Source organism: Nothobranchius furzeri, chromosome 15 (assembly GCF_043380555.1).
Source record: "Nothobranchius furzeri strain GRZ-AD chromosome 15, NfurGRZ-RIMD1, whole genome shotgun sequence".
In the NCBI taxonomy this organism is placed as follows: domain Eukaryota; kingdom Metazoa; phylum Chordata; class Actinopteri; order Cyprinodontiformes; family Nothobranchiidae; genus Nothobranchius; species Nothobranchius furzeri.
In genome coordinates this window covers 60300341-60327938 of record NC_091755.1, presented here as the reverse complement: position 1 = coordinate 60327938, position 27598 = coordinate 60300341, and the positions used below count along the sequence as shown (strand labels likewise).

At 42.5% G+C, this 27598-nt stretch overlaps 1 protein-coding gene across 1 annotated transcript; it reads right to left on the bottom strand.

Moving 5' to 3' along the window:
• Window positions 1–20656: 20656 nt before the first annotated feature.
• rnf114 (ring finger protein 114) lies at window positions 20657–27021 on the bottom strand. The gene is made up of 6 exons (XM_015968068.3): window positions 26597–27021; window positions 25924–26074; window positions 25649–25755; window positions 21616–21730; window positions 21435–21542; window positions 20657–21337 (listed from the first exon to the last, which is right to left on the bottom strand). Exons 1-6 carry the CDS (start codon window positions 26800–26802, stop codon window positions 21272–21274), a joined length of 753 nt encoding a protein of 250 aa, XP_015823554.2. The 5' UTR covers window positions 26803–27021; the 3' UTR covers window positions 20657–21271.
• Window positions 27022–27598: the final 577 nt, after the last annotated feature.

Sequence of the window (27598 nt, the reverse complement as noted above, 5' to 3'; positions counted from 1 at the left end):
TTGAAACTCTAATTTGTAAAGGTTACGTTGTTTTAAAGATTAAATCTTCTTTAATCTTTAATTCCAATGTGAAAATGTGTCTCTACTTTTATCCTTTCAGCGGTTCTCCAGGAGGCGCGATGGACCTGCGATGGACTGGCTCTCTGTCCAGGGTGCACCCCGCCTGATTGCCTGTTGACCGCTGGAGATAGCCCCCCCCCCCCCCCCCCCCCCACCCTACATGGACAAGCGGGTTCAGAAGATGGATGGATGGACTTTTGTCCTTCATCTTTTGTTTGTTGTTTTCCTTTACCTCTCACATGTCTCTCTTACCCAAATTATCATCAAATCATAAGAAATGTTTATCAAGATCTCTTGAGATAAGCAGTGAAAAAAAATCTTTATTTCTGTGGCATGGTGGCATCATGCGTTAAAATTTATGTTTAAACATTTGTCATTTAATAGAGTCAAGATGTATGGGCATGAAAACATGAGCAGGTGAAAGTAGCTGCCTGTTGACATCAATTCTGAGGATTAATGTCACCACACAAATCTTGTTGTTTTATTTCCTCCGGTGCCTCTGGTTATGTGCTTTTAGTCAGTAAAGCTGATACTTAATGATGGACACCCTGTTAAAGTGCACCTCCAGTTCATCGCTTACCATGGACTACTCTCATATAAATGTAACTGATACACACAAGCCTGTTAGTGCAGACACACACACACACACATTCATGTTTACTTTTTTAAACATACAAACACAGCCCAGCACCCACTCTCCTCTAACCCAGTGCAGGCATAAATTTTTTCCAGCTGTGACCTAAAAGACAAATAGCCAATAAAAGTGCCAGTGGTGTTCACACATGCGTTTCTGGCACAATCAAATCAATTTCCTCTAAGTAACCATAAACATGTTCTCTTTTAAAAGGTGTGTGAGGGGTCCTATTGTCCCCAGGCCTCCTGGCCTGCTCCTCTACCCAGTAGGTCTCTGCAGTGGTTCAAGGCCTGAGCTGTAGCTCTGAGCCATGCCTGAGTCTTCTCATCACCAAAAGAAGTCCATTAAACAGAGGTAGGCAGCACAGTGAGAAAGAAAGTTGTGGCCTGGTCTTGCTGCAGGGCTCAGACTGAGCTTATGTTTCTGTGGAGGCTTGCCCTTAAGCTTGGTTTATGCTTGATGCATTTACTTTCCACTTGGTGATGCGGCTCGCGGATGGAACGCGCTTCACAACTCGCAGCGTTTATGGTTCATGCGGCTCGTCTCTGCGGTGAGCCAATATTCTCCCAAACTGAACGGGGCAGCATGGAGCTCTACAGCGTGCATCCAACACTACACCATAGTAGAAGTAAATATTACTGTTGTTTACAACATGGCATTCCAGCATTTTTTAAAAGCGTCCTCATCTTTTCCGACAGTGCGAGCTATTTCTCTCCAAGAATTATTAACAACATGTTGATCACGGTGATCTTTGAGAGCTGAATCATACAAATGTCTGTATTTACAAACCTCTGCCATACTAGTTCTTGCCAGTCCGCCATGTTTTTCCGCGTCATACCGTCCACGTGGTTAGAAAATTTCCTAGGTGCACAGTGCGGAAAGTTTGGGCTGTGCGGAGGCTCGGTGGAGGGGCGTGGTTGTTAAAATGACGCAATTTTGCCGCACGGAGCCGTGCGAACCTCGCGGATGCGTCAAGCATAAACCAAGCTTTAGACTCACACTGAGGGACCTGTTTTATCAGTTATGGGTTAAGACAGTTTAGTTTGCTTTAACACTGAGAACTCTGTGATTGTGTTACTTTGAACAAATAGTAATGGCCATGTAACACAAGCATTTGAAATTTAACTTCTAAAACAATGGAGGATGATTTAAATAAGGATCTTCTTATATAAAATTCTTCTTCCGGCTCTTGGAGTGTACAGACGCTTTTTTCCTCCTCTCCTCCCTATCTTATCCCCAAGGCTCTTTGTCTGTCTCTGGGTGCACGGCTGCATCTGCATTTTTTCTGGAAACTGGAGACTGAAATTACTAAAATGGACCTGGTCAGTTGCACTTAACGCGATTGACACAATTTTTTCAACGATGAGAACGGGAGAAGGGGCTCCCGGGTGCCCCCCTGGGACAGATCCAGTTGGGCATATCATGGACTCCTGGAAACAGTGGAACCTGATTTGCCTATCTCAGCTGTCTGTAGAGGATTCTGAAGACGTCTGGATATTCCTGGTGTTGGTGTCAGATTTCCTGCTCTTTGGCCTTGGAGGTTACCCGACTTACCGGAAAATTAACGAGCTGTCGAGGAATATTGGTGCTCTCCCCGAGCTCAGGGATGGATTACACCGTGCTGTGAATTCACTTGGAAGCTTGGAACTTTGGCTGAGATTCATGCGTTGGCACAAAAGATGGATGCCATCAAGGGGCAAGTGGACGAATCAGCACGGATTGGGATAGATAAATTTATGCCATTATTGGGATTTTGAGAGGTTGAGGACCAATGGAACTTTAAGACAGAGAGGAAATTATCTCTGTCTGCCCCCAAAACAATTTCTAATCTGAATCTGGTGCCCTTGAGCCTGTGAGGCTGCAACAAATACTCTCCCTCAGAAGAAATGTGGAATGCTGCCGTCGCTATGGCAACTCTGTCTCCCTATCCCAGCCTGGGCGGGACTGCGGGCTGTGAAGGCCGCCGAATTGTTCCAGGAGTCACTGTGCCCTCCAAACCCCAACGACCTCCCTCCCTTGTCCAGACTGAGGTGACGTGCGCTGTTTATTGTGGCTCCAGGCACTGACGTGTGGAGAGTCCCAAACCCATCACCCCACCTAGTGGACACTTATGTTGTGGGATGTCTGAAGTCTGTTGCATTTCTGTCTGAGGTGTTTTTTGCATAGCAAAGCTGCCCTCCCTGTGGAGGGTAACTCTGAAGTGCCTTTTTTTTCCTCCACCTGAACCAATCCTCACGTAACCCCTCTGATCTCTATTAAGGTAGCGCGACTCAGGGTTGCGAATGACCACAGTCACCAATTCTTGTCATGTGTCTATGCCTATGTATGTATGTCTGATCTCTGAATTGTGTGTACTGAAACTCTAATTTCCCTCTGGGATTAATAAAGTATCTTTGAATTGAATTTGAATAAAGTTGTGTTTTCGGTGCATGGCATCTGGTGCATTATTAATACAGGTAAGGGAAGTTGTGTTGCCCACGTGTAAAGAAGGTTACAGGTTAACCACACAACTGTGACCTTTCTGTGTGGTATTGGCATGTTTTCCTTCTACGTACATGTATTTTTTCTGAGTATTCCAATTTTCTCATCCATCCGTCCGTCCGTCCATCCATCCATCCATCCATCCATCCATCCATTAATCCATCCATCCATCCATCCGTCCGTCCGTTCGTCCGTCCTTCCATCCGTCCGTCCTTCCATCCATCCATCCATCTGTCCATCCATCCATCCATCCATCCATCCATCCATCCATTAATCCATCCATCCATCCGTCCGTCCGTCCTTCCATCCATCCATCCATCCATCCGTCCGTCCGTCCATCCATCCATCCATCCATCCATCCATCCATCCATCCATCCATCCCCCTGTCTTCATCCGCTTATTCAGGGTCGTGGGGGCAGTAGTGAAGACAGTAAGACCCAGCCTTCCCTCTCCCCAGCCACTTGGGCCAGCTCCTCTGGGAAAATCCCATGGCATTCCTTGGCCAGCTGAGAGACATAATCCCTCCAGCGTGTCTTGGGTCTTCCTTCATGTCTTTTCCCAGTTGGACGTGCCTGGAAAACCTCACCAGGGGGGCGTCCAGTAACATCATTCATCCTAACCAGATGCCCAAACCACTTCAACTGACTCCTCTTGATGTGGAAGAGCAGCAGATCTACTCTGAGACCCTCCTGGATGACCACGGTTCTCACCCTATCTCTAAACCCAGATACCCTGCAGAAAAAAGACTTTTTTTGGCCGCTTGTACCCGCAGTCTCATTCTTTTGGTCATTACCCAAAGCTTGTGACCATAGATGAGGGTAGGAACGTAGATCAACCAGTAAATTGAGAGCTTTATCCTTCCAGCTCAGCTCTCTCTTTACCACGGCAGATTGGTACAACACCTTCATCACTGCAGAAGCAGCACCAATTTGTCTATCAATCTCCTGCTCCATCTTTTCCTCACACGTGAACAAGACCCCGAGATACTTAAATTCCTCCACTTGGGGCAGGACCTCATCCCTGACCTGGAGAAGGCATTCTACTATTTTCCAACTCAAGACCATAGTCTCAGATTTAAAGGAGCTGATTCTCATCCCAGCTGCTTCACATGTGGCTGCGAACCACTCCAGCAAATGCTGAGATGTCCTTTTATTAATGTAAAATATTGAAAGGTAATAACTGACCATATCTACTTTAAAAAATATGTTTCTTCTAACTCGTTCCACCCAACCTTGCAAACATTCCCACATTAACCTTCATCCTCATCAACTGCTAAACCTGGGTCCTCCAGCTCGTGGGAGTTGACACTCTGCTCCTACAAATCCAGTTAATATTAAGAGGCTCATTAAAGATTGATTGTGAGTTGTAAAGGTGAAAAAATATCACACGTATATATAACGTGGCACAATCCTGCCTTCAACTTGTAATTGCACTTTGTGGGGGAGCTTTTGTCCTCCTGTTCCCCTGGTCCTTGTTAGGGGATGTTAGGGATGTACAGACCGGAGCAGTGGAGACACTGTTGAGGATCAGGCTGACCTGGACCCACCCAGACTATTACAGCCAGGCCCAGGCAATCAGGCACAAGATTGCCCCTCTGAGAGAGTTGTTCATTTTTGTTGCTGAAATATTTAGGAGTCCAAGCATTCCCTGAGAGACATGAAGAGAAATCCTTGCCACAGTTCTGCATTTCTGCTGGCTGGACTAATCCCTGCACGTCTCTGTCCAGGTGAGTTGTAGTTTGTTGAAATAATCAACTTTTTGTTGAATTCTAAAAGATTTAGATATTTTTTGTTTTTCTGAGGTTTTCTACATCAAAATGTTTCTTGGTTTGTACTTTTTTCAAGTATTTTCTTTCTGTTCTACTCCTTTACCTTGTCTATCTGACCCTCATGACCTGACCAGTTTCCCAGGAGTCCCCAGCCAAAGCGATGCAACAAATACAATTTCTGTAATGTCATTTGCAGTGAGGATGAAGGAGACAAAGTCCTGGCTGTCAAAACCACCTCAACGCAGCACCAAAGAAAACGCAAACCGACGTGTGACATATTCTTTGGTTTTGTACAAACAGACAGATCCTCTTACCCATCTTTTCTCTCGCCCTGCAACATCGAACTTCTTTCTTGACCTTGATGCATTTTTTACAAACCAAATTTTTACCTCACATTCAAGCACTTTTAGAAACATCAAGCCCCACCCTCCCACTCAGGAATGTCAGTCCCTCATTCTCACCAGCTCAAATGGGCCGAAATTACTGCATTATTAATTGTGTGTGAAGGGGGCCAAGTCACCTCATCAAACTTAATTAAATCAAACTATTGCACGACACACTTACCGACGAACGTGAAGCACAAAAATAAAGTCTCAAATATCCCAAGATTTGGTTAAGTTCTTCTAATCCATTTGCTTTGGGTAAATAAATAATTAATTGAAGAATAAATGAAGAACATCAGCAAATTCTAAAAGTAGATAAAACAGAAATCTGAGAAGTTTGTTAACTCATCATGCCTGCTGGTGGTGGTCAGGGGGACCGGTGGCACCAGTGTTTGGCAGGCCTCGCCTCTGTCAGTGTGTCCCAGGGCAGCTGTGGCTACATCATAGCTCATCCCCATAAGTGTGTGAATGTGTGTGTGAATGGGTGAATGATTGATTGTGTTGTGAAGCACCTTTGGGGGCTGTAGAAACCTAAGAAGGTGCTATACAAATACAGGCCACTTTACCACTCTAGACACATCTTCTCATTTGAACCTCCAGTCCCCACTTTACTCAAATGTTCTTGTACATTATTCCAGACACTTGGTTATGCCGTTCTATATGCTTTGCCATGCTGTATTCTTCATCCTGCAATTATTTGCATTGCTGGACAGTATCAGGGACACCACAGAGTCTACATCTTGGGTCCTGCTTGAAGGCATGACTAAATACACTGTATGGAACACAGGACTGTATATTATAATCAGCAAAGCATGTAATTCTACAAATATTACATTATTAAACTATTTAAAGTATTTTATAAGGACAAACATATTGTCTAAATGCAAATGCAATGCAGAGGCATTTAGCTCACTAACATTCAAGATAATAATTCTGTGCACAGCAGTGTACAAATACTGAGCTAAGTATTGGTACATTTCCTAATCTTTTTTCTGTATTTGCCATTTTCCTTGAGGTGTCAGCATTAAAACCCTCAGGTTCTTCTCTTAGCCTTATGAAAAAGGTGGACACTCTCAATCATTGCCTCAATCAATGAAGATGATTGGACCAGTGAACAGGAACACATTGGGCTATAACACCTCGACCTGCTCAGCACCTGACGTGACCCTCAGCCACCTTAAGTCGGTTCAAATCCCATTTGTCACTGCAATGTTTGCCTCAAACGGGGGGTATGATTGAAAGGGCCAACAAAGAAATATGATTTTCTGGACTCATTGTTAACTCACTGATGGGAAGCTTTTGCCAAATTCTATCAAAGTAAGCAACTATTAAATGACTATAAAAACACGGGCCATCATTTTCCACAGCCAACAGTGTTCCTGGGACTGAGACTTCCCTATTGATCCATGGCGACAGTGCAGCTCACAATGATGTTTTTGGAATTTGAAGTCATGGTTAGTGTTTCAGAGGGCTGTACGGCGTGTGCAGAGGGCTAGGTTAATACAGCCACTTGCTCCACATACAAATGGTGAGACACATCTCTTCCCACGCTAAAGGCGAAAGTTTGGCGGTTTTCTGCAGTGGTCCATATTGATGCAGCTGGGCGTGGGGTGGTGAGTGGGCGAAAGGGGGTCCTAGTGGGTGACAGGTCACAGATCCCGGGTCAATAGAAACATCGCAGACTGCCAAAGTAGAGAACAGTGTCCTCAGTGTGTAGGAAGGGAGCTGGTTAAAGTTTAACCAACCCCATCCTGCTGTCTATATTTCTTTCCATCAGCCAGCCAGAGCCAGGCCCAGCCCTACCTCCTCCCCCACTGGCCCCCACTATGTTAGGGACAGAATTGATGGATCTCCCCTCCTTTTGTTAAAGGACCACAGCAAAACCTCCAACCCTCGGAGGCAGGACAAACAACGCAACGCCCCATTCTCAAAAAGAGAACACATGGCATGTAGGTTAACTCAACCGCCTACACAGCCCACTCGTCCTTTAGTTTTAGTTTATTTTCACCTACAGCTCCCATAAAGTGCACCAGGAACGTTTTTAAATGGTGATGGGGATTTAAAAAAAAAACAGAGAAAGTTGAGCAGAGAGAAAATGGGAGGGGGATGAGGGAGACGGCGAGCAGCTGTGTGGAGTGGTGCAGATGACTGATGGTGCAGGATGAACTCGTAATATTGATGACAGATCAGTCATATACTTGTACCATTTCTACACTAAACCTAGTGCTCAGTAGGGAAGACAAAAACAGATTCTTGTTTCACACATTCATCTATCCAAGAGGGTGACAAACAAATGTTGACATTGCAATAAAGAATTAATAAAACATTAATATGCATATTTTTGTTGTTGGTGTTGAACTTGGTTTAAATTAGTTTCTCAAATTCTTGTAAACTGTCCATCTAGTTACACAGTTCATTTCACCAGTACGTGTCAGGAGGTATGACTAACCAAACACTTTAGCAAAAACCTGACTTAAAGATCGCTTTCAGAAATGACAAAAAAAGAATACCGCTGATAATTTTAACAGTCCTCCCCTTGATTATTTCCCTTGGGTTGAACTGGCAGAATTAATTTTGCTGGTTTCCTAGTTAAGGGGACAAGTCCTCACAATAATACCATAATGATGTTGAGGACATTGGTCAGATTGAACATTTGCTGAGAAAAAATCCATTGTTTGAGGTAGTGTGGTCAGCGCTCCACTCACCTGGGTCTAAAACAGGAGACACTGGGTGTTAGCAGGTGACGGAGAGGCCAAATAACTCCGCCTGAGTCCAGGGATGCAGACGTGGATTGACGTGTGTGTGTGGGCTGAGGGGGTGATACACACACACGTTGCACCTCTCTCAGCTGACTCTGAGAATATGTTTGCGTGGGACAAGTCCACCAAGACCCATCCATCACCCAGGTCCAAATATGCCCTGCGCCACAGTTGACACGAGGTTAACAACTTGACACTGACGGAGGTGGGCGAGGCCTGTGGCAGAATGGAGACGGGGACAGAAAAAGAGATGGATTGGACTGTGATCGACATTCAATTTGAATTATTGTAAATATTTTCATTTAGCAGAATAATGAGAACATTATCAACTATTTGTGCTGCCTGACGAGGGAGTGACTGCCCTCAGACTGTGTCCGTTTTCCAGCAACTACTCAGATCCGCCTATAAGAAAACAAGCAGCAGCGAATCTTTACGACCTTGTCCTTAGCTCAGAGTATTGCTTGTGCACTAAAAAGAAAAGCTTGTCAACCTGTAGCCAGAGATGAGTTATGTTAGAATTGTGCATGAAGACATTGAACTTCCTTCCTCTCAGTAATCACCGTGCATTATTACACATTAAACATGCGCTAATGTACAAGTGATCAATTCTGTGGCAAGACAAGAACAAGAAAGTGATTAAAAACTTTTAAGCAGCATTGATTTAGTAACTACTTTGCAGGCCATGTGGAAAAGAAAACAACCAAAAAAATAAAACACGAGGCTGCAAATATGGTTGTAAATCAGAGCCTGATGAACGGCTCAGTCTCTGTCCGACACGGGCTGAGCATGTAGAGTAAATCTCTGAGTGGCCCCGGTAAGAATGCAGGTGGAGGAAAGCGCAGGGGAAATGTAGCGTAATCTCAGTCTCAACCACGTTATCGGCTGGGCTTTTTAACACAGGGGCCAATTTAATTGCACTTAAAGCAGAATGGCAGAACATCAATCTTGATGAGTGGATCTGCATCACAGCTCTCCCAGGCCAATCTATCACTATCTATGCCTCTGGGTAGACCCCCCCCCCCCCCCCTCCACACACACACACACACACACACACACACACACCACCACCACCAACAACAACAATCCACCCCAAACACTAACACTCTCACATATACCAGTGTTCCCTGGACATCCCTTCTGCACGTTCCCATTATGGTCTTTTTTATATCACAGAATCTGCTTTTGTTCTTACTTTTGTCTGATTCTGAAGAAACAAACCACAACGAGGTCATGTTTGATGTAAGTTTAAAAAAAACATATTGTTTGACTTGTTTTCTCTACAAAACTGAGGCTTAATCAGTAATAGTGGTAAATAATTGCTGTTTGAAGGTAACTTTCTGATTGGCCTATGTTCAGAGAAATTGTGTTGTTCAGGACTTATGAGCTAATGGCTAGTCCAAAACTGGCATTAGTTACATTTACAATGCAGTTTTGCATTATTATTGTTATTTTGTTCAACTATATAAAGCACGTCATCCAGGGCTCAAGTCTGGCGACAACTTCTTAATATTTCTTCTGATATAACAGTGACAGTAATGTGAAGGCTCATATTCATCATTGTGAAACTTAGAGACTAGAGTGGTTTTAAATTGCAGTAATACTGGTCTCGGGTGTGCTCAGACTGGCTTTTAGTCAATATGTCTTTTAAAATGTAAACTCTATTTTTCTAAACTGAGGCCATTCAGGAAGCTATGTTTAGCAGGTAAGTTCTAGAGCAAGATTTCTATTATTTATAACTTCTACACAGAAACACAGCTTAAAAAGTTTTCCTATCTGCATTCACTGCTTGTCAAAAAATAAATAAATAAAACATTTCCGCCACCGGATTTAACTAAGCAAATACGTACGAGCATCCTATTGATTATTTATTGCATGGGTGATTATCTTTCAGCTGCAACAAATTATTTACTTCAACTGGTGCAATGAGATTCTTGTCCTTTCTTAAACAACCACATGGGAAGACACATCTGGTGGTTGTGGAAAAGATGTTTGTCTGTGTGAGAAGGGTCAGATCATAGGCATGCATCAAGCAGAGAAAACATCGAAGGGGATTGCAGAAACGACAAAAACTGGGTTAAGAACTGTCCAACGCATTATTAACAACTGTAAGGACAATGGGAACTATCGTGTTTGAGGAAGAATTGTGACTGGAAAAAATCCTGAATGATCGTGATCGGCGCCCGTTTGGTGAAATCAACTGAAATAAAACAACAGTAGAACCTAGGGCTATGTTTATGTTTATGTTTATGTTTATTTATTTGGCAGACGCTTTTATCCAAAGCGACTTACAATTTAAAACCTATAGGGCATGTTGTGAGCTATGTTTAACAATGAAAGTAAGAGCATTTCAATGAAGGGACTCAAAGGATTGGGACTGAACAGCTGTGTAACCATACCAAAACCTCTAATCAGTGAGGCAAACCAGAAAGCATAAAAGTTGGACTCTGGAGTAATGGTCATGTTGTCTGATGAGTCCAGATGGACCCTGTTCCAGAGTGATGGGTGCATCAGGTAGAAGAGAGGCAGATGACGTGATCTACCCATCATGCCTAGAGCCTAATGTACAAGCCTGTGGGGGTAGTGTTATGATGTGGGGTTTCTGCAGTTGTTCAGGTCTAGGTTCAGCAACAGGATGTGCTCCAAGAATGTCAGCTGACTACCTGAATATACTGAATGACCAGGTTATTCCATCTTCCCTGATGGCACGGGCATATTCCAAGATGACAATACCAGGATTCATCAGACTCAGATGGTGAAAGAGTGGTTCAGAGAGCATGAGAAATCATTTTCACTCATCGTTTTGTCACCACAGAGTCCTGACCTTAATCCCATTGAGAATCTTTGGGTCGTGCTGGAGAAGGCTTTGTGCAGTGGTCAGACTCTACCATCATTAGTGCAACATCTTGGATCTTGGTGCAACTTTAATGCAACACTGGATGGAAATAAATCTTGTGATATTGCAGAAGCTTACTGAAACAATGCCACAGCGAATGTGTGTTGAATCAAAGCTAAAGGCGGTCCAACAAAACATAGTGGGTGACCTTTTTTAGGTGGTGACTTTTATTTGTGGGCAGTGTATAAACTAATTGTACTAAAACAAACTTCACTTTTTAAATAGGATACAGCTTCTACTTTATTGTTTTCTAGAATGGCGGAAACATCGTACTTTCATGGAGAAAAATGACCCATAACACTTTCACTAACTACTAGAAACTGAGGAACATGTGTGTCTCACGTTGCTTGTTGTGATCGTTTAGTATTATAAAATAACGCAGAATGAGTTCTTCAGTTCAACTGAACTTACACTGTAAATATCTAAAAATGCACTGAGACCAGGGAAAAGCCTCTGGGCTTACAGGCCAGTAGTTCTGTGGTTAGAGAACGGTAACTATCTCCTGTGCCAAAAGCATCTTGAACTCTTAGTGGCCATGAAACACTTAAATACAGAAAGCACTGGCTTCATGGAGGCCATAAAGAGGACTTCTCTAGCATTTAAAGGTAGGGACAGGGCCTATAGTAAGAGGAGTAATGATCCCTTAATGCGATGGCTCCTTCAACCACTCACACTCTTTCTGTCCTTCCTCCGCTTTCTCCTCCTCATTCCTCCCCCCTCCAAACCCAGCTGCTACATTAGCAGGGATAATAAATGAGACTCCAGCATCACAAGCATAAACTTTTTATGACCCACCTAACCAGCCTTATCAATTGTGGATGTGATTACTCCACCAGGTGACAGATGGAAGCAAGGATGGACAGTGGAGGGATGGCGTTCAAAAGCAGACCTGAGGATTTTTATTTTTCTGGCGCAAATAAATAATTATTTTATGAAGTGCTCATCAAGGAGTGATGAGAGTGACAAAGCTAGAAAAAGAAGGAAGAGGGGTAATAAATGAGAGTAGAATGAAGGAGGTGAGGAGTGGGAGGATGGGCGTGTCTGAAGTGTTGCTGCTGTGAATGGTCCGGTAAGATGGAGTGGACAGGCTGTATGGGCCCGGTGAAAGGTTCCATTCTCTTCTACATGATAGCTTTGATCTCTCTTGTTTCCTCACACCAGTCAGCAATATGGTTCAGCAGCAGTTGGACCCTAGACGGAGACTTCCTCTTCTCTAAACCTCATAAAAACAGAATTCAATGATCAATATTTCCTGAAAAATAAATCTTTAGTCTATGTATTGATTATTCATCATCATACTGACAGAAACATGCATGCATATGGATGAAAATGTTATTGAACCATTTTCTGATGAAGATGAGTCCTAGCCATCTTCCCATCGTGTGTTTGGTTATCGTGTGGAAGGACCCTTGACTTGTAACTGCACAGATCCAAGGCTCCTCACGTCAGATGCTGGAAAGCAGCCCCAAAACAGAGCAGACCCCTCTGTATGTTCTGCAGGAGATAGTGTTTAGTTTACTTTGAAAGCTTCTTTCTCTGCCTCCAAAATGCTTTCCCGGGAACTTTAGGCCTTTTTCAATAAGTTAGTCAGTAGTGGGGTCCTCCTGGGTCTTCTTCCATGGAGCCCACCAGAAATGTAAGGAATGGTACAATCAGTAAGTGACAAAGTTTGATCTTGGAGTTCAGCTTGAATGGTTTCAGATGGTTTTCCTTTCTCCAGAAAATTCTCCATCATCCGTACCCATCACCTAATCAACCTGGAGTTGCTTTATTTCTTGTGTTCACATCCTGGGAGGCATGGCAACAGTGTCATGAACCTTCATATGTTTTAATAACATTGTCAGTCATGGTCACAAGAACACAAAGCAACATATGGGTATTTAAATTGTCTTCTTTTCACATTTCTTATCTTCTAAGCTCTCAGAAAGCTCTTGCCTGTACATCCATGTGAGTCTGATGCACAATATGATCCTAAACTACCCAGCAGCATGTTTGTTCCTTTGAAACAGGCTGGAGGGCAGATGAGAAGCTCGAAGGCACCTGTGATACTAGTTAGGGTAACTGCGATGAGAGGATTATTAGTCTGTTAATGGGTTCCAACAAAGCAGTTCATTCTATTTTTTTTAATCTTGTTGAAATAAACAACAGATCATGTCTTTTCAACAATATCTCATCACATACTGAATGTGCGCAGGGGTGCAGCTGATAAATTAAAATCAAAGCTTCACACATTGGGCTGTTAGAGTGCATCAGCCTTCATATTGCATGCATCTATGAGAAGGCATATTAATGTTGAACAATATGCAAATAATTAGGAGCAGCAAGTGCTTCAAATGGTGTTCACACCTACAAAGCATCAAGATGTTGGTGTTTTATGCAAAATGTGATTAGATGGATTCTAAAACGTCTGGCGCTTGAAATCATTTATGAGGCAATAAAATATGATGTCGTCAGCCTATTTATGCTCAGAATAATGTTAAACGAGTCGATGGTGGTTTTTCAAACCTTTCCCTTAAATAAATACAAAACTGATATGAGAGAGTTTGTCCTTTGCAATGCATTAGATATTTGGACCCACCTGAAAAAAGACACAGGTGTGAAACTGACTCACTAAAGTCATGTTTTTAACAGTGGCTGGCCTTGTTCCTCAGCAGGTTATTTTACTGTACCTCGCTGCTGAGATGAGAATGCACTGAAGCCATCATGCTAAGTTAACTATGGTGTCATGTAGTTTTAGTTATGCTCTATTAACAAAGGAGCCAAGTATGAGATCCCATCCAAAGTAATTAAAATGACAAAAAACGCAGCATCCTTCCTAACGCAGCTGTAATGATGCCCTAAGTGTAGCTAAATGCCAATTCCCCCCTCTTTTTCTGCACTCTTCTCATCCCTTTTCCAGCTCAGCTGTGGTTTCTGAATCATTAACCTGCCCTGTGAGAAGGATGTGCTGACAGAACATTCTGCTATTGTGCTTCCTGTCATCTTCAGGAAATCAGGGCTTTCCCCTGCTGTCAAGGTAAAGGACCACAGGGTGATGAGCGATGGTCTTGTTTTCCTTTCTCTAGTCTTCCTGTGTTTCTTCCACTCATTTCTACTCTTTTGCACTGCCAATTCCTCCTCGTAAACCACCAACACTGAAAAGGTGCTTTAAATATGTAGAATATTGATATGATGAATAAATAAAGCAGTTTCAAAAAGCCTTTCAGTCATTATGTTTATGGTATAAGTTCTGCTACCTCGTGTCCTTGTTGTTTTGATCTCTCCCATGTGAACATGTGTGTGCACACCATGTGATGGAGTGGATAGACTCTGCCATGAGCAACACCGACTTGACGCTTCCTTTACATGGCAGCTGAAAGGCTCCAGTGATGTATCAGAGTCAGCAGAAGCATTGATCAGAACCCAGGTTAATCATTGCTCCAGGAACCCAGAGGAGATGGAGGCTGCCTGGGGAGAGGTAAGCAGCGCGAGTGGGCGGCTGCTCTACAGGAGGCCTGCAGCTCCGCAGTGAGGGAATGCTGACAAGAGGACATTATCTGTTTATCTCCACGTTCAACCGTCGGCGCTTTAGAAATTCAGTTTTTCCAAATCTGGTTACATTTTAGAAATTTCTTAAGTGGATTTATTCCTCACAAACCTTCGACAAAACAAACAAATAATAATAATGATTAAAAATAAAGTAAAATAACTATTTTTTTAGACTTAAAGTTTAGTTAAAACAATCACAGAGAAAAGTCTTCTCATAAATAAGCTTACATGCTCGGCAAAGCCTGAGTTTATGTTTGGTCACTCCATCAGCACGATTGGTGTATTAAAAAGCATCCAATCCTGGTCCTTAAGGATCACTATCCTGCATGTATTTTGTAAATCCATGCTTCAAAACACCTGATTCTATGGTAAACTACCTGTTAAGCATATTATGAGACATCTCAAATGTGCAGGATAGTGGCTTTGGGGACCAATGGGACATCGCTAGAAGCACCTTATTATTCAGTTAGGTTCTCCCACTCCCATGAAGGAACTCTGGATCTCATTCAGGGAGGATTGGTTTATTGGTTATCTGTCTGATTTAGGATTGTTTAGCTTTGATTTTCAAGTCATTTTTTGACAGCCAGACCTGGGAAGGTTATTAGTAATTCCAACAGGTTTTATCTCCTAGATTTTCTAACGGCATACCGGACAGCCTCGGAAGATTATGAACTACATTTAAGGTCTTTCTAATCACCAGTTTTTCTGTAACTGCAAACGATTGTTTAAGTAGGTTTGCGGCTTTTTTGTATTTTTATAAAATAATGCAAAAAATGTCGGACACTGAGTTTTAAAAACATGCAAAAAATAAGATCTCAAATGTCACTTTAATTTTCAGAACATTTATTCCTGAGTGTGTGAGGAGCTCCATCTCCAGCAGTCAGGCGAGAGGCGGGAGACCCCTGTACATCCCAGTTAGCAAATGGTTTGTTTTAAACAGGCTTTTACTTTTTCATAAATAGGTACTATATACCTCCATTTATACATTGTCCATTGGAAAGTGTGATGCAATTATTGAATGAACAAATGAGAAAACTCACTCCAAACACGTCTCTGAAGCAATATTTGTTATAAGTAGGAATATATAAAACTTTCTGTAAGTTTTTGATCTGCATGCATGCATTTGGATGTGACACATCCCTTCAGTGGATGTGTCACATCCAAAGTGGCCAACGAGTAGCCTGATCGGTTCTGTGTCTACTCAGCAGTACCCATTCACTCTATGAGCTGGGGAGTTAATAATTCAAAGGAGAGAAGAGGGAAAAGGGGCCTGAGTGACAACAGCAGGAGTGAGAGAAGAAACCAGTAAAAAGTGGAAAGGTGAGGGATGCCCAAAATAAATTACAAATACAGCGTAATTTAATAATAAGTCAAACGTTAAAATGCACTCGTTGCTATCTTCTATCCTTCCTGTTCCTTTGAAATGACTCCCAACATTCATCTGCTGATGCACCGTCACTGCTGCCAGCATCAAAGTCCAGGATGTTTACCCCCCCCCCCCAAAAAAATACACACTACTTGAAGGAATGTCAGAAATGAGTGGAATGGAAGGATGAAGGGCAGTGGAATAGAAAGAGGTTCGTCTCTGAGAAGAACAACAGGGTAATAAAACTCTCACGTCAGGCCAGGAATCTGCTGATGGCACACATACACGTACACAAGTTCAGAGAGACAAAACCAAATCTGTCAAGCACAGAAGGCCATCACTTCTCCTTTTCATCCCTGGTTTTGTGCAGAGGTGTCCCCCTTTCACCTCTTCGCTGCCCCGCCAACACTTGTCAGGCAAAGAGAGTCATTAATGTTTAGCTGGGCAGTGATGACAGCACTGACAGCTCTCATCTGTCTAAGGGGACAGGATGAGAGACAGGGACGTCCCATCAAAGGATGCTACTTAAAGAGTGGGAAGGCAAAATGACGGGGGGTTAGGGAGGGGAGGGCTGAGAGGCTGGATGAACAGGAGAGCGCTCCGTCGTGGCTAAAATGAATACATTGTCATCTCTGTCTTCCCCTCTGTTTCCTTCTCTCTGCCCATCGTTCCCCCCACCTTCCCATGCTTGTCAGCAGTTTGATTCAGGACCTGCAGGTTGGTTACTCATTGAGCTGAGGAGGAACCAGTAGAGGTGTATGGATGGCTGTCTATGGGCAGCCACCACTGTTTGGGGAAGGGGGGGGTGTGTTTTACTGACAGATCTGCCTGCATCGTTCATTCCCTCCTGTAAAGACACAAGATACAAAGCGCAGGAAGTGGAGGAAGCTTTGAATACAAAGGTTACACTACAGGGGCAGTTAATAATTGGGAAGTGTTGGATTATTAATCTGAGAAACTCTGAGATGCTGGGGCTTTGTTTCATTTGTTGTTCTGGTTGTGACATTTCAACCATCGCTAGAGCCCAGCCCAGAGATCAGAACCCCCCAAACTGCACCAACGCTACTTTTGAAGCTGTGTTTGGGTCATTTCGATTCAAAAAGATACCCGATTTTCCACTTCCTCAGTTGTGTTTTATCAGTTTGCGTGTTTGTGTTGACCTAACCCATGTTTCCCTCCATCCTTCCAGATACGTCACAAGTTAATTGAGAAGGTGCTTTCATTGCCGTGACAAGTTAAGTAGAGGGAGCCGAAGCATTGTCTTTCAAATCAGCTGTCAGTGTGTTTCTGCTGTCAGCAGTTTCACTCACTACCTGCCTGGTTAATCATCAAGCAACGCCAAGCTGCTGGAGATGGATGCCCACCTTCACGCCGAACCCCCTTTCTCCTCCTCCTCCCTCCCCTCATCATTGCCACAACAGGACAACGTCTGATTGACAGATTAGCAAGTGCTGGCGCTTTTTCAAAGAAAGACGGAGGAAAAACAAGGTGGGGTGGAAGGACTGGGATTGAAGGGGACTCGCGGAGGAAGGATGAGGTCGAGGAGGTGTGTTTTTGTGTGGGTAGGTAAGATGGAGGTTAACAGGGCCTCTAAATTGTTCATGTGTTCGGGATAATTGCTGTTTGAAATTTTTGCATGCATTTCTTTTGATGGAAGGCGGAGAAGTGCCTGTTTTGTTTCATCTGGACCCAGAAGCTTTGGCAGAGAGTCCAACAGGAGCTCTTGTGAAAGTAAGATTGCCTCCCCTATTGGACATTAATGCAGCTACAACCTCCTTCCGGATAAGGTTATCCCCACTCTGGTCCTCTCCCTTCGTCTTATTCCCTCATGCACGCCCATCGAGGTTTGATTTCAAATGGAAAAATTAATGGGAGAATAATAGCCGTGGGCCTCGCTCTCTTCCAAGCACATCTTAGTTGTTCCACAGGGGGTAGAGAAGGGTGAGCAAGATTTAAGATCAAATCGCCTCACTTGGTGTGATATTCTACTGTGTGTGACACACACACACACACACACACACACACACACACACACTGGGATTTTATCACCCTACCTTCTTCTACACCTTAAAGGGCCCAACTTTCAAATATTAGCACAGTGGCTGCCTGGATTTCAAATAAATAAATAAATGAAGAGGCAATGATTAGCAGTTCTCCTGAGAGTCATCAGCGTTTCATATCTTTCATATTCATTTTCCAGCAGAAGATTTTCTGCAGGAACAGTGCATTTTGGGAACTTTCAAACCTCCAAGAGGGGAATCATGGTCAGTGGAGTTCATTTCCAGCAAGATGTCAGAACAATCAGAAGGTGCTCTGAATATGTGTTACAGTCAGAAAAACAAACACGGTGTTATGAAAATCCTCTGATTTGTATGTGGCAGCTCCGAGTTCATGTTTAAAGAGCTAAAAGGTTAAAACACACCTGCTACACAACGTGTGCAAGTTCAGCTGATGCAGGATTAAGTTGGTTGCAGGCATTTTAGAATCAAAGTTAAGACTTGATGCTCTCAGGCAAACACAAGTGTGTGCATGTGTGTGAGTGTGTGCGTGTGTGAGTGTGTGCATGGCAAGGGCAGGTTGTTAAGAGTTTAAAAGCGGAAGACGAGTTGGTGTAGAACCAGTATTGATGTCGGGGAAGCCCACTGGCACTTTTTGCTCAAACATTTGCGAGGACCGACCTGCCGCGGTGCTGCAGTAACCCGGGAAGCAGGATTCCCACTCTTCCTGTTTCTCCTGACTTTGAGGAATTTTTGGGTGAGCGAACTCCCAGTGCTTTCCTCACACACACCTCATCACAGATACCTGTCTCAGCAAAGACTTGAGAGAGGGAGATGTAAGCTTTTTAGGAGTTTCTGAGTCTTGCACTGTTAAATGTTTTTTTAAGATCGTACATGCAAACTTATTATGACAGCAGCCACTCATGCAAACAAGTTAATGCCTTTGATTGATGGGACTTCCTTAAAACCAAACTTGTTTAGTGTAATTTTCAGATATTGGTTTTTATCTTCACTACAAAGGAATTGCATCTAGAAAACAAAAAATCAGATTAATTGCATCCAGGATCTGAGCCCACGTGATCAGGTTTTAATCAAAGGTGGACAAGAAGGTTCAAGATGTAGCTCCAAACAATGGAGCACCCGTGTGCCTCTCACTGAGCCCTTTGGCTTCATGTAGCATTAATTGCAGCCTCCACGGAGCCTGCAGACTTCACACACACCATCCACACTTTCATCAAAGAAACCACACACAGTACTTTATGAAATTTTTATTCAATGTGTTCACTTCTCTTCCTTTCCTCCCCCTATTCCTTCTTACCTTTAACATTCCCCGCCTTTCTCACTCCCTTTTAAGATGTGCCACCAAACAGACAAGAAAGACTTCTTTCTGCCATGTTTTTAGACTCCACTTCCTTCCTGCCCAGAAGCACTTGGGTATCTCGTTAGTTCTCTCTCTCTCTCTCAGCTAACATCACTTCTGCATCTGCCAGGAGCAAAAACCCGATTAGGGTGAAAGGGATGAAAATATAAGAAACGAGGAGGTGGGGGAGCTTACATGAAGTTTAGTCTCTTTGTAGATAACAGTGATATAATTTGACGATTAGATTTAGAAGCTGTAAGGATTTAATCTCCCATGTGAACGATGTCGACTGAAGAGGACTCAGAAGTTTTGTGGAAAGCTCTTCTTTATTCTACATCAAATTTACAATTCTTGTCTTTATTCTGAAAACAACCAAATATGGAGTTTTCCACACAGCTCATCATTTCCTTATGTCATCATACACAACATGGTTATCCACTCCTCCTCCCACCACACACACACACACACACACACACACACAGGTATAAGTTGCAGCACCTGATCTCCGGGGCCAGGGTTTAAATAATTAAAGAGCTTTAATTCATCAGGATTTAACACCTCCTGGCAGTAGAGCTGACAAAAGAGAATGACACACACACACACACCCCAAGAAAGAAGAAAATGTTACTATACACCAGAAACACACATGATGACACATTTTAAAACTAGACTGAAAGCATCCATAGGCCTAACCAAGGAGCGGCTGTGAAGGTGAAACGGTTCAGCACTAGAGCTGCTAAACTGCATGTTTAGACAGTTTAGCTGTTTAATCAAAAAAGCATGAAGGTATTAACATGAGCCTGACCATAAATATTAAAGACAACTGGTTTAATTTACATTTACAAATTAAAACAAAACACTCAGAAAACAAGACTAGTTATAGTTATTTAACTTCAAATGATAGTTTGGTTCTAATTCAAACCAGAAATATAAATAAAAAATACACATGAACTTTATCATGTTTACTCATTATAAAGACTATCCCAAACATTACAGCTAGTTCATTTTAATGTTCGTGACACATTTGTCCAGTGATTTCACCTTAACTGCAGTTTCAGCTGTATTTCAGATAGATTAGCCTTACACCATTACTTTAAATACACATTTTTATTTGCTGCATATGAACAAAATCATGTATTTGTGGGGAAAACGCTGTTAATTTAGATGTAATGACTTGTATAAACTCAGAGGCTTGGGAGTGTCACCGGACACCATGGATAGAGTAGAACTCTACTGTCCCCTGTGGTAATGAACGTGCAACTACACTAGAACTAAACGTAAGAGCATCAGGCTCATCAAATGAGACCTCAGATGCCTTGCATGAACAAGTAGCCCTGTGGAGTTCTGGAAGTTAGAAACACGATCTACTAGAAGGCACAAAGACACAAAGGAGAAACTTTACAATGAAGCAAACAGCTGTCTCTGACTCTGCTCAACCCTCGTTATTTATTCTTCCCAGATCTCTGAAAAAAACCAACATTCATCACTCTCACACACACGTTGACAGGAAACGACAACAAGAAAAAGGAACACATTGCCTTAAGAGAGTTCTCATGCACAGCCAATCAGAAGCAGGATGTCGTCTCACTGATAGGACAACCTATTGATCAAGTTCGTCTTTGCTGCACTAGTTAGCCACCTAGTGGTCAAACCACCTCATTACATCAAGTATTGACAACATTTTTAATCACAACTTTGGAAGTTTTTTGGTTAAATGACATTTGCTCATTATTAAACAAATTACTTAAAACATAATTAAGGAGATGCTGACTACAAATCAAGTGGACAGGCTCAGTGGAGGAGAAGAAAGGATAAACACTGACACTCCTAGAGCAAACAGAACAATGTTTTTTAACATATTGACAGATTTTTTTATTAAACCTACAGATTTATAGATACAACATAACATCCCCGTGAAAATAATTACCCAAAGCAGCTCAGTTACACCAGATGCATGATGACAGTGTATAGTTGCATCTTTTCAAGACAATTTCCTCCCGTTTTCTCTAAATTTCTGGTTCTGCCAGATTGTTCTTCGCTCTTCAGTTGTCCAAAAGGGAGCGCTGTAAAGCCTCCTGAATCATTGTGTTTTCGTCTGTGGAGTAGTCCTTAAGATGAACGAGCGCCAGGGAAGAAAGGAAAAAATAATTAATAAGGGTTTATTTGGCAAGGTTAACATTAAATTATTAATAGTGTTTAACTTACAACAAATGTATCATAGGAGAATGTGTGTCTGATCTTAAGGTGTTGGAAAAAGTCGGTGCTTCTGTAATTAGGATCCCCCCAAGGCATCGAGGCGCAGATAGGGCACACCTGCACCAAAGAACTGACTTAAGCAGACAGTTTGTAGGATGAGGGCGATCACAGAACCATGTGGATCCCTTACCACTTGGCGTGGATCTCGAGCATGCTGGGAAGTGCAATGTTCAACCAGGCCATCCTGATCCAGGTTCTGGCAGTTGCAGTAGGGGCAGGAGAAGGTGTACCTGTTTGGCACCGAACTATGGGAAGGAAACAGAAACACTATGTTGATATTTATTCATCACCTCACTGCAGTTAGAGGGCACACACGCCACTGGCAGACAGGTGAATCTGGGCAGCGGCTGCAGTGATGGGCACACTAAACTAATCTGTTCAAGAGAAAGCCAAGATGGAAGGTGAAGACTTTGATTTACTGGTCCAGAAGACATGAGCTTTGGGTTATGACTAACAGCCAAAATGAGATACTTCTGCAGGGTGGGAAGACTCAGCCTTAAAGATGGGGTTGGGAACCCAAAGGCCAGGATGAGCTAGAGGGATTAGATCTCTATGCTGCACTGGGAATACCCTCACAGGAGCTAGCAGAGATAGTCCACAGTCATGACTAGGGTTGCAGCTGTTAACCGGCTTTACTATTAAACGCGGAGTGAAACACTTCTCCAACATCATCACCAAAATAAAACAAATGGTGCGACCCGTATGGACAAAAAGTCTAACTCGAATGGATGCACCCGGATCACGGCAGAAGCTCCGTTTCCACCTAGGAAGTGCATGAGAATTCCTGTGTGGGAATATATGCGATTCTGAAAGACGTTAAAAAAAGGAATTCGGGACAATGGCTTGCCCATATGAAGAAAAAAAATGTGGCATCTCCAACTTGTTTCATCACCTCTGGGATCATCAAGCAGACACATAAGCTCCAACTGAGTCAGATTACATTAGCAACTGAAGTGATTTAATAATAATAATAGAACAATCAGTGAACAAGGGTTCATGGATTACTGTTGTACTACGTTTCCCTTGTATTGTCTATATAGGAGTTAAGTACGGCAAGTCATTTTAACATTTATTCAACAGCACCTCTTTGTAATTCCTACACAGCAATAAGATAATGTATCCTTGTCTAAATAGTATTCTTACTAATGAAAATACAGATGTCAACAAGGAGAAATTATATTTAAAGACATCCAACTATTACACTAGAAGGAAGTTAGCGTCTCATTTTATTAGGTGCTTCCGTCCTTAAAGGGATATTCCACCCTAAGTGAAATTCAGTCTGTGGCCATATTCCTCAGTCAGCTAAGTGGGAAAAGACGTTTTGTAAAGAGGTCAGCCAGTCTTCTAATGTAGCAGTATTCTGTTTGCCTTAGCTTAGTTTAAACAATATAAGTGAATGGTAACAGCTAGCATTATAATAATTCATAAACATTTCTCAATAATGATCCTAATTTTTCTTGGGGACCTCAATAATCATATCATAGAAATAGAAAGGTGAAATGTTGTAAATGGTGTACAGTAAACACGGAGGAGACAGTGCTAGTTGTTACCATTCACTTACATTGTTTATGCTAAGCTAAAGCTAACAGGTTACTGCCAGATTAGGAAAATGACTGTTACAGAATGTTTTTACAGACTTCTCCAACTCTGGGGAATGTGGCAACAAGCTACGTTTAACTCCGGGGTGGAATATCCCTTAAGTGATGACTTTAATAAATGTGATGCGTTAACCATAACTCTGACCAGTTGCCATCAAGGATTATTTCTCAGACTATAATGGTAACCCTACCCACAACCTGCAGAAACCGCTAGACAGGGGAAGAGAGACACGGAACATTTTATGAAAACATGAGTGAGGATCTGTGACTCGCATAAGAAAAGTACATACAGATCATAAGGTTACACAGCAAAAACAAATAGCTGCCATTACAGTAATTGTGGTTTATCATAATATACCATATGAACTTGATTTATGACTATTTTATTACACTTTTAATCTCTTGTGAATACAAATCAGTAAACGTCAGTATGACTTCATTTCAGTTCTGGCAGGAACTAAATCTCTGGGACTCAACTTTACAAGATCCATTTTTTTTTATCATTGAAACCAAGTAAATGAGCTTTCAGTTGCAAAATCTCAGCATAGATCAAACACATCTATCACCTCTCTTGGACCGATGGAAGAAGTGTGTGCGTGTTTTTATTTTAGGAAACAAAATGTGATTGGTTTTCCCCCTCCCCTCCCTAATGAGAGTCAGTGGTAATAATAGAGAAAGCAGAAATCCACTTGCGTCTGACTTCACGACACTAAGCCACGTGCACCAACATGTTTGCATGCAAAACCGAAGATCTTTATCAGGAGAGAAAAGGTTTGATTAGATTTAGTTTTTATTTGAAACCAAGATATTTCCTGTTTAGTCTGATCGAATCGACTTTATTCTGCCTACATCCATCCAACTCTCCAACATTTGTCATTATCGTGAAAAGATGTTATGGCATTTAAACTTAGCCTGGCAAGCCAGACTAAATAAATGTATTATTTAGTCTGGCCACGCTCCATTGACGGCTCTCGGTTGTGGGGCGGGTTCTACCGTTGTCTTTCAAATGATCTCCGCATTCCACTGGACAATGAATGTGACATAAGCCTGATTTATGCTTCTCCGTCTGCGTCAGTGCGGAGACACGCAACGCCATTATCCGTCCTTGCGTAGGGCACGCAAGTACGTACGGAGTCGAGCCCACTTTTTTAAACATCCGTCGAACGAGACGGATTACGCAAGCTTGTGATTGGTCAGGATGCCGCTGTTGTTTACAGCGCCGCCATTGCAACGAGAGCCGAGGATAACTAGCGGCAGACACGGAGAAGCTTGAAGAATATCTCACGAAAAAACTCAAAAAATATGAACGTTTAATTCTCCCGTGACTGGAGGAGAGAAAAGATGCGCAGCAAGCGTTTTATTTGTGGACGGAAATGACAGGAAACGTGGGTTTAGAGGTGGGGAGTGCATGAAGCGGTGGGAGAATGAGAGACAAATATGTCCGTGTTAAAAGTCTCTTATAAACACAAAAAACACTATATAAACACACTATCTTGGACCGATACATGACAGGACACCACAGAACAGCGCTACACCCTCTGTTGTCCTGCCGGGGAATTGCTTTGCAACACTCTCCAGGAGACGGAGAAGTAAAAGAGCAAAACGCTTCCGTCAATCCGTGCGTGTCTGTCCCTTGCGGAGCTGACGGAGAAGCATAAACCAGGCTATACTCTTGTTTCCCTCTGTTGCATCATCCCACCCACCAGGCATATATAGAGTACCCTGATTGGCCCACAAAGCGGATAAAGCTCTGTGATTTGTTCACTAAGCAGATAGAGCACTATGATTGGCCCACCATTATGGACCAATCACAGCTCTTTATGTGTTTGAAACCCCTCTAGAGAGCTGTGATTGGCTAGCCAGAGTCCTGGTAGGAGCTGCTGAGGTTCCAATGGAGCGTGCCTAGACCATTCTTTGCAAAGCAAGAATTTGGTCTAGTTCACTAGGCTAATTTAAACTACCAGGTGATGAAGAAACGCATTTATTTGGTTCGTCAGGTCCAGCAAACCGTAAACATGTTAGTTTGATCCAAAGCGTCACTCTGTTACTGGATCTTTCTGCTTAAACTTACTTTCACTTGTGGTTTTACCTGCAGCACCACGCCATTTTGTTTCGGCACGTAAGGCCCAACTTCTGATGATTTTTTAAAATTTATTTGGATTTCATAATCGTGGAAGACCTAAACGGTTTCGGCGGTCGTGAGCCGACTCTTTTAACAAATAGTGAAAAAGTGATGAACATGTCTCCAGGAGAAAAGAACGATTGCTCCTTTAATTTGTATCAAACCTTGATTAAATGAAACAAAACCAGCTTCAGTCTGTGCCTTCAGAGAATACGTTTGTTTATCTGGCATCAAACTTGTAACCTGAACCAACACTGACCTGCTGCCACGCCACAACTTACTTTCCCACTTGGTGATGAGGCTCAGCCACAATATCTCCTGCTTACAGAACAGCGAAACACAACAAAAGCACAATGGTGTGCTCTTCAGCAGGCGGTGTGTGAGATAACTAATGTCTGGAGTTTTGCCCGAATTGGGTCACAAATGTGTGTGTTGCATCTCACCTGATAACTGGAGGCTGGCTCTGGGAAGTGGTCCTCACCCCCTCCTCGATGTACTCCTGGTACTTTGAACAATTAGCTGTGTGACTTCTCATCTGGGACAGGCCAACCTTATTACAAAAAAAGGGGACAAGTCTTTTATCTTGTCTGAATACGAAGACTTAATTCAGTAAATTTAGTCTTAACATGTGTGACTAAACAGATTTCCAACCCCAGTTCCCGTGAATCCATGAAAATGTGTCCTGTTGTAGCTTTTGGACATTAATAATTAAACATACCTGAACTCCACATCCCTTACAGGCTGCCACAGAAGACTGGATCAGTGCCTCCAGTTCGGTGGCTTTAGTGCACAGGCCCAGAGTGGCCCTGCATACAGCACAAACTGGTTTCTGAGGACGCAAACATTCCTGCAAACAACTCTGGCAAAACCTAACAAAACAGAATGGAACCAATCAGAAAACAGCAAACACGTCACAGGAGCATAACCCTACGTGTGAGTGGCTTGTTAAATCTGACACGTTTTTTTAATGACTCCTATTATTTGATAGATGAAGCAGAAAGTGAATCTTTATATTTCATGTTCAAGTGTTTAGCTTCTGGTAAACCCAAAGGAAAGTCCCCCACCTCAAAATGACGATGGGATTTGTAGTTTTTCCGGTGGTTGAATGAGATACAGCAACTACGAGCCAAACTACAACTCCCAAGCGAGGCCTCCTGTATGATGTAAACAAAACTGAAACTGACTTAGCTACCTTGAGTGTTTTTATTACTCATCCGTTCGAGCGAAATAAGAGTATCAGTTCAGGCGGACACACGCATGGTCGATGTTTTATGGCTTTGGTGCTACGATGTCCCAAACCAGAAGCCTTTCTTCTTGTTTTTAACTCGTATCAGTGCATCGCTGGTGGGATAGGGGGGAGGGTGGTCGGAAATAAACGCACAAATACTCACGTATGGCCGCATTGTGTTCTTACAGGACTCTCGAAGATCTCCAGACAAACTGGACACATGAACTCTGACACGTCGCTGCTGCCGTCAGAGACACTTTTCTTGTGCTGTGCAGCGCTGAAACCTCCGAGCATCGCCATTTCTTTTCTTCTCCGCGTCCGTCCCCCAACAGCACCGTTCCTGTTGTTATGACGTGACGTCACCGGCATCTGCTTCCTTTTCTAAGCGCGACGGCGGAATTATTTTTAAAGTTGGATTTTTTGAAAGCAAAATACAATAACCCCATTTTAATTATTGGTGGTGACTTTAATGATGTTTCAGATGATATTATGGACCGGCTTCCTCCAAGGTTTACATCAATAAGTTTCAAACCTACTGAATTTTTAAGTACAAATTACCATCTTACAGATGTGTGGAGATATATGAACCCTGACGCTACACAATATACATGGTCCAATTCTAGCAGGAGTTCCCAGTCACGAATAGATTTATGGTTAATGTCTACACATGGATTACAATATGTCACAGATGTTTCTCACTCTCGTGCCCCATCAGATCATAAATTAATAAGTCTTAGATTAAAAGGAGTTAAAGACCAAGTATTAGAGGCTATTGGAAATTTAACCATGACCTTTTGGATGATATAAAATTTAAGAAAAGTGTTTCATTTTTGGTAGAGAAAATTTTTAAAGAAAGGGAGATGGATCCATTTCAAAAGTGGGAGTTTTTCAAATATAAGGTTTGGGAAACAGCAATAAAACGTAAAGAAATAAAGAAACAGAACACAAATAAAATGCAAAATTTAATTGTTAAATTAGAGCCCTTAATATCTAAGCAAGACTTGTCTGAAGGTGAATTAAAAATTCTGTCCAATCTAAAAGATGAACTTGATAAAATGTATGTCGATTTAGCTAGAGGTGCGTTCATAAGGTCTAGAGCTAAATGGTTAGAGAAAGGAGAGAAAAACTCCAGTAACTTTTTTTGCTCTAGAAAAAAGAAACAGGA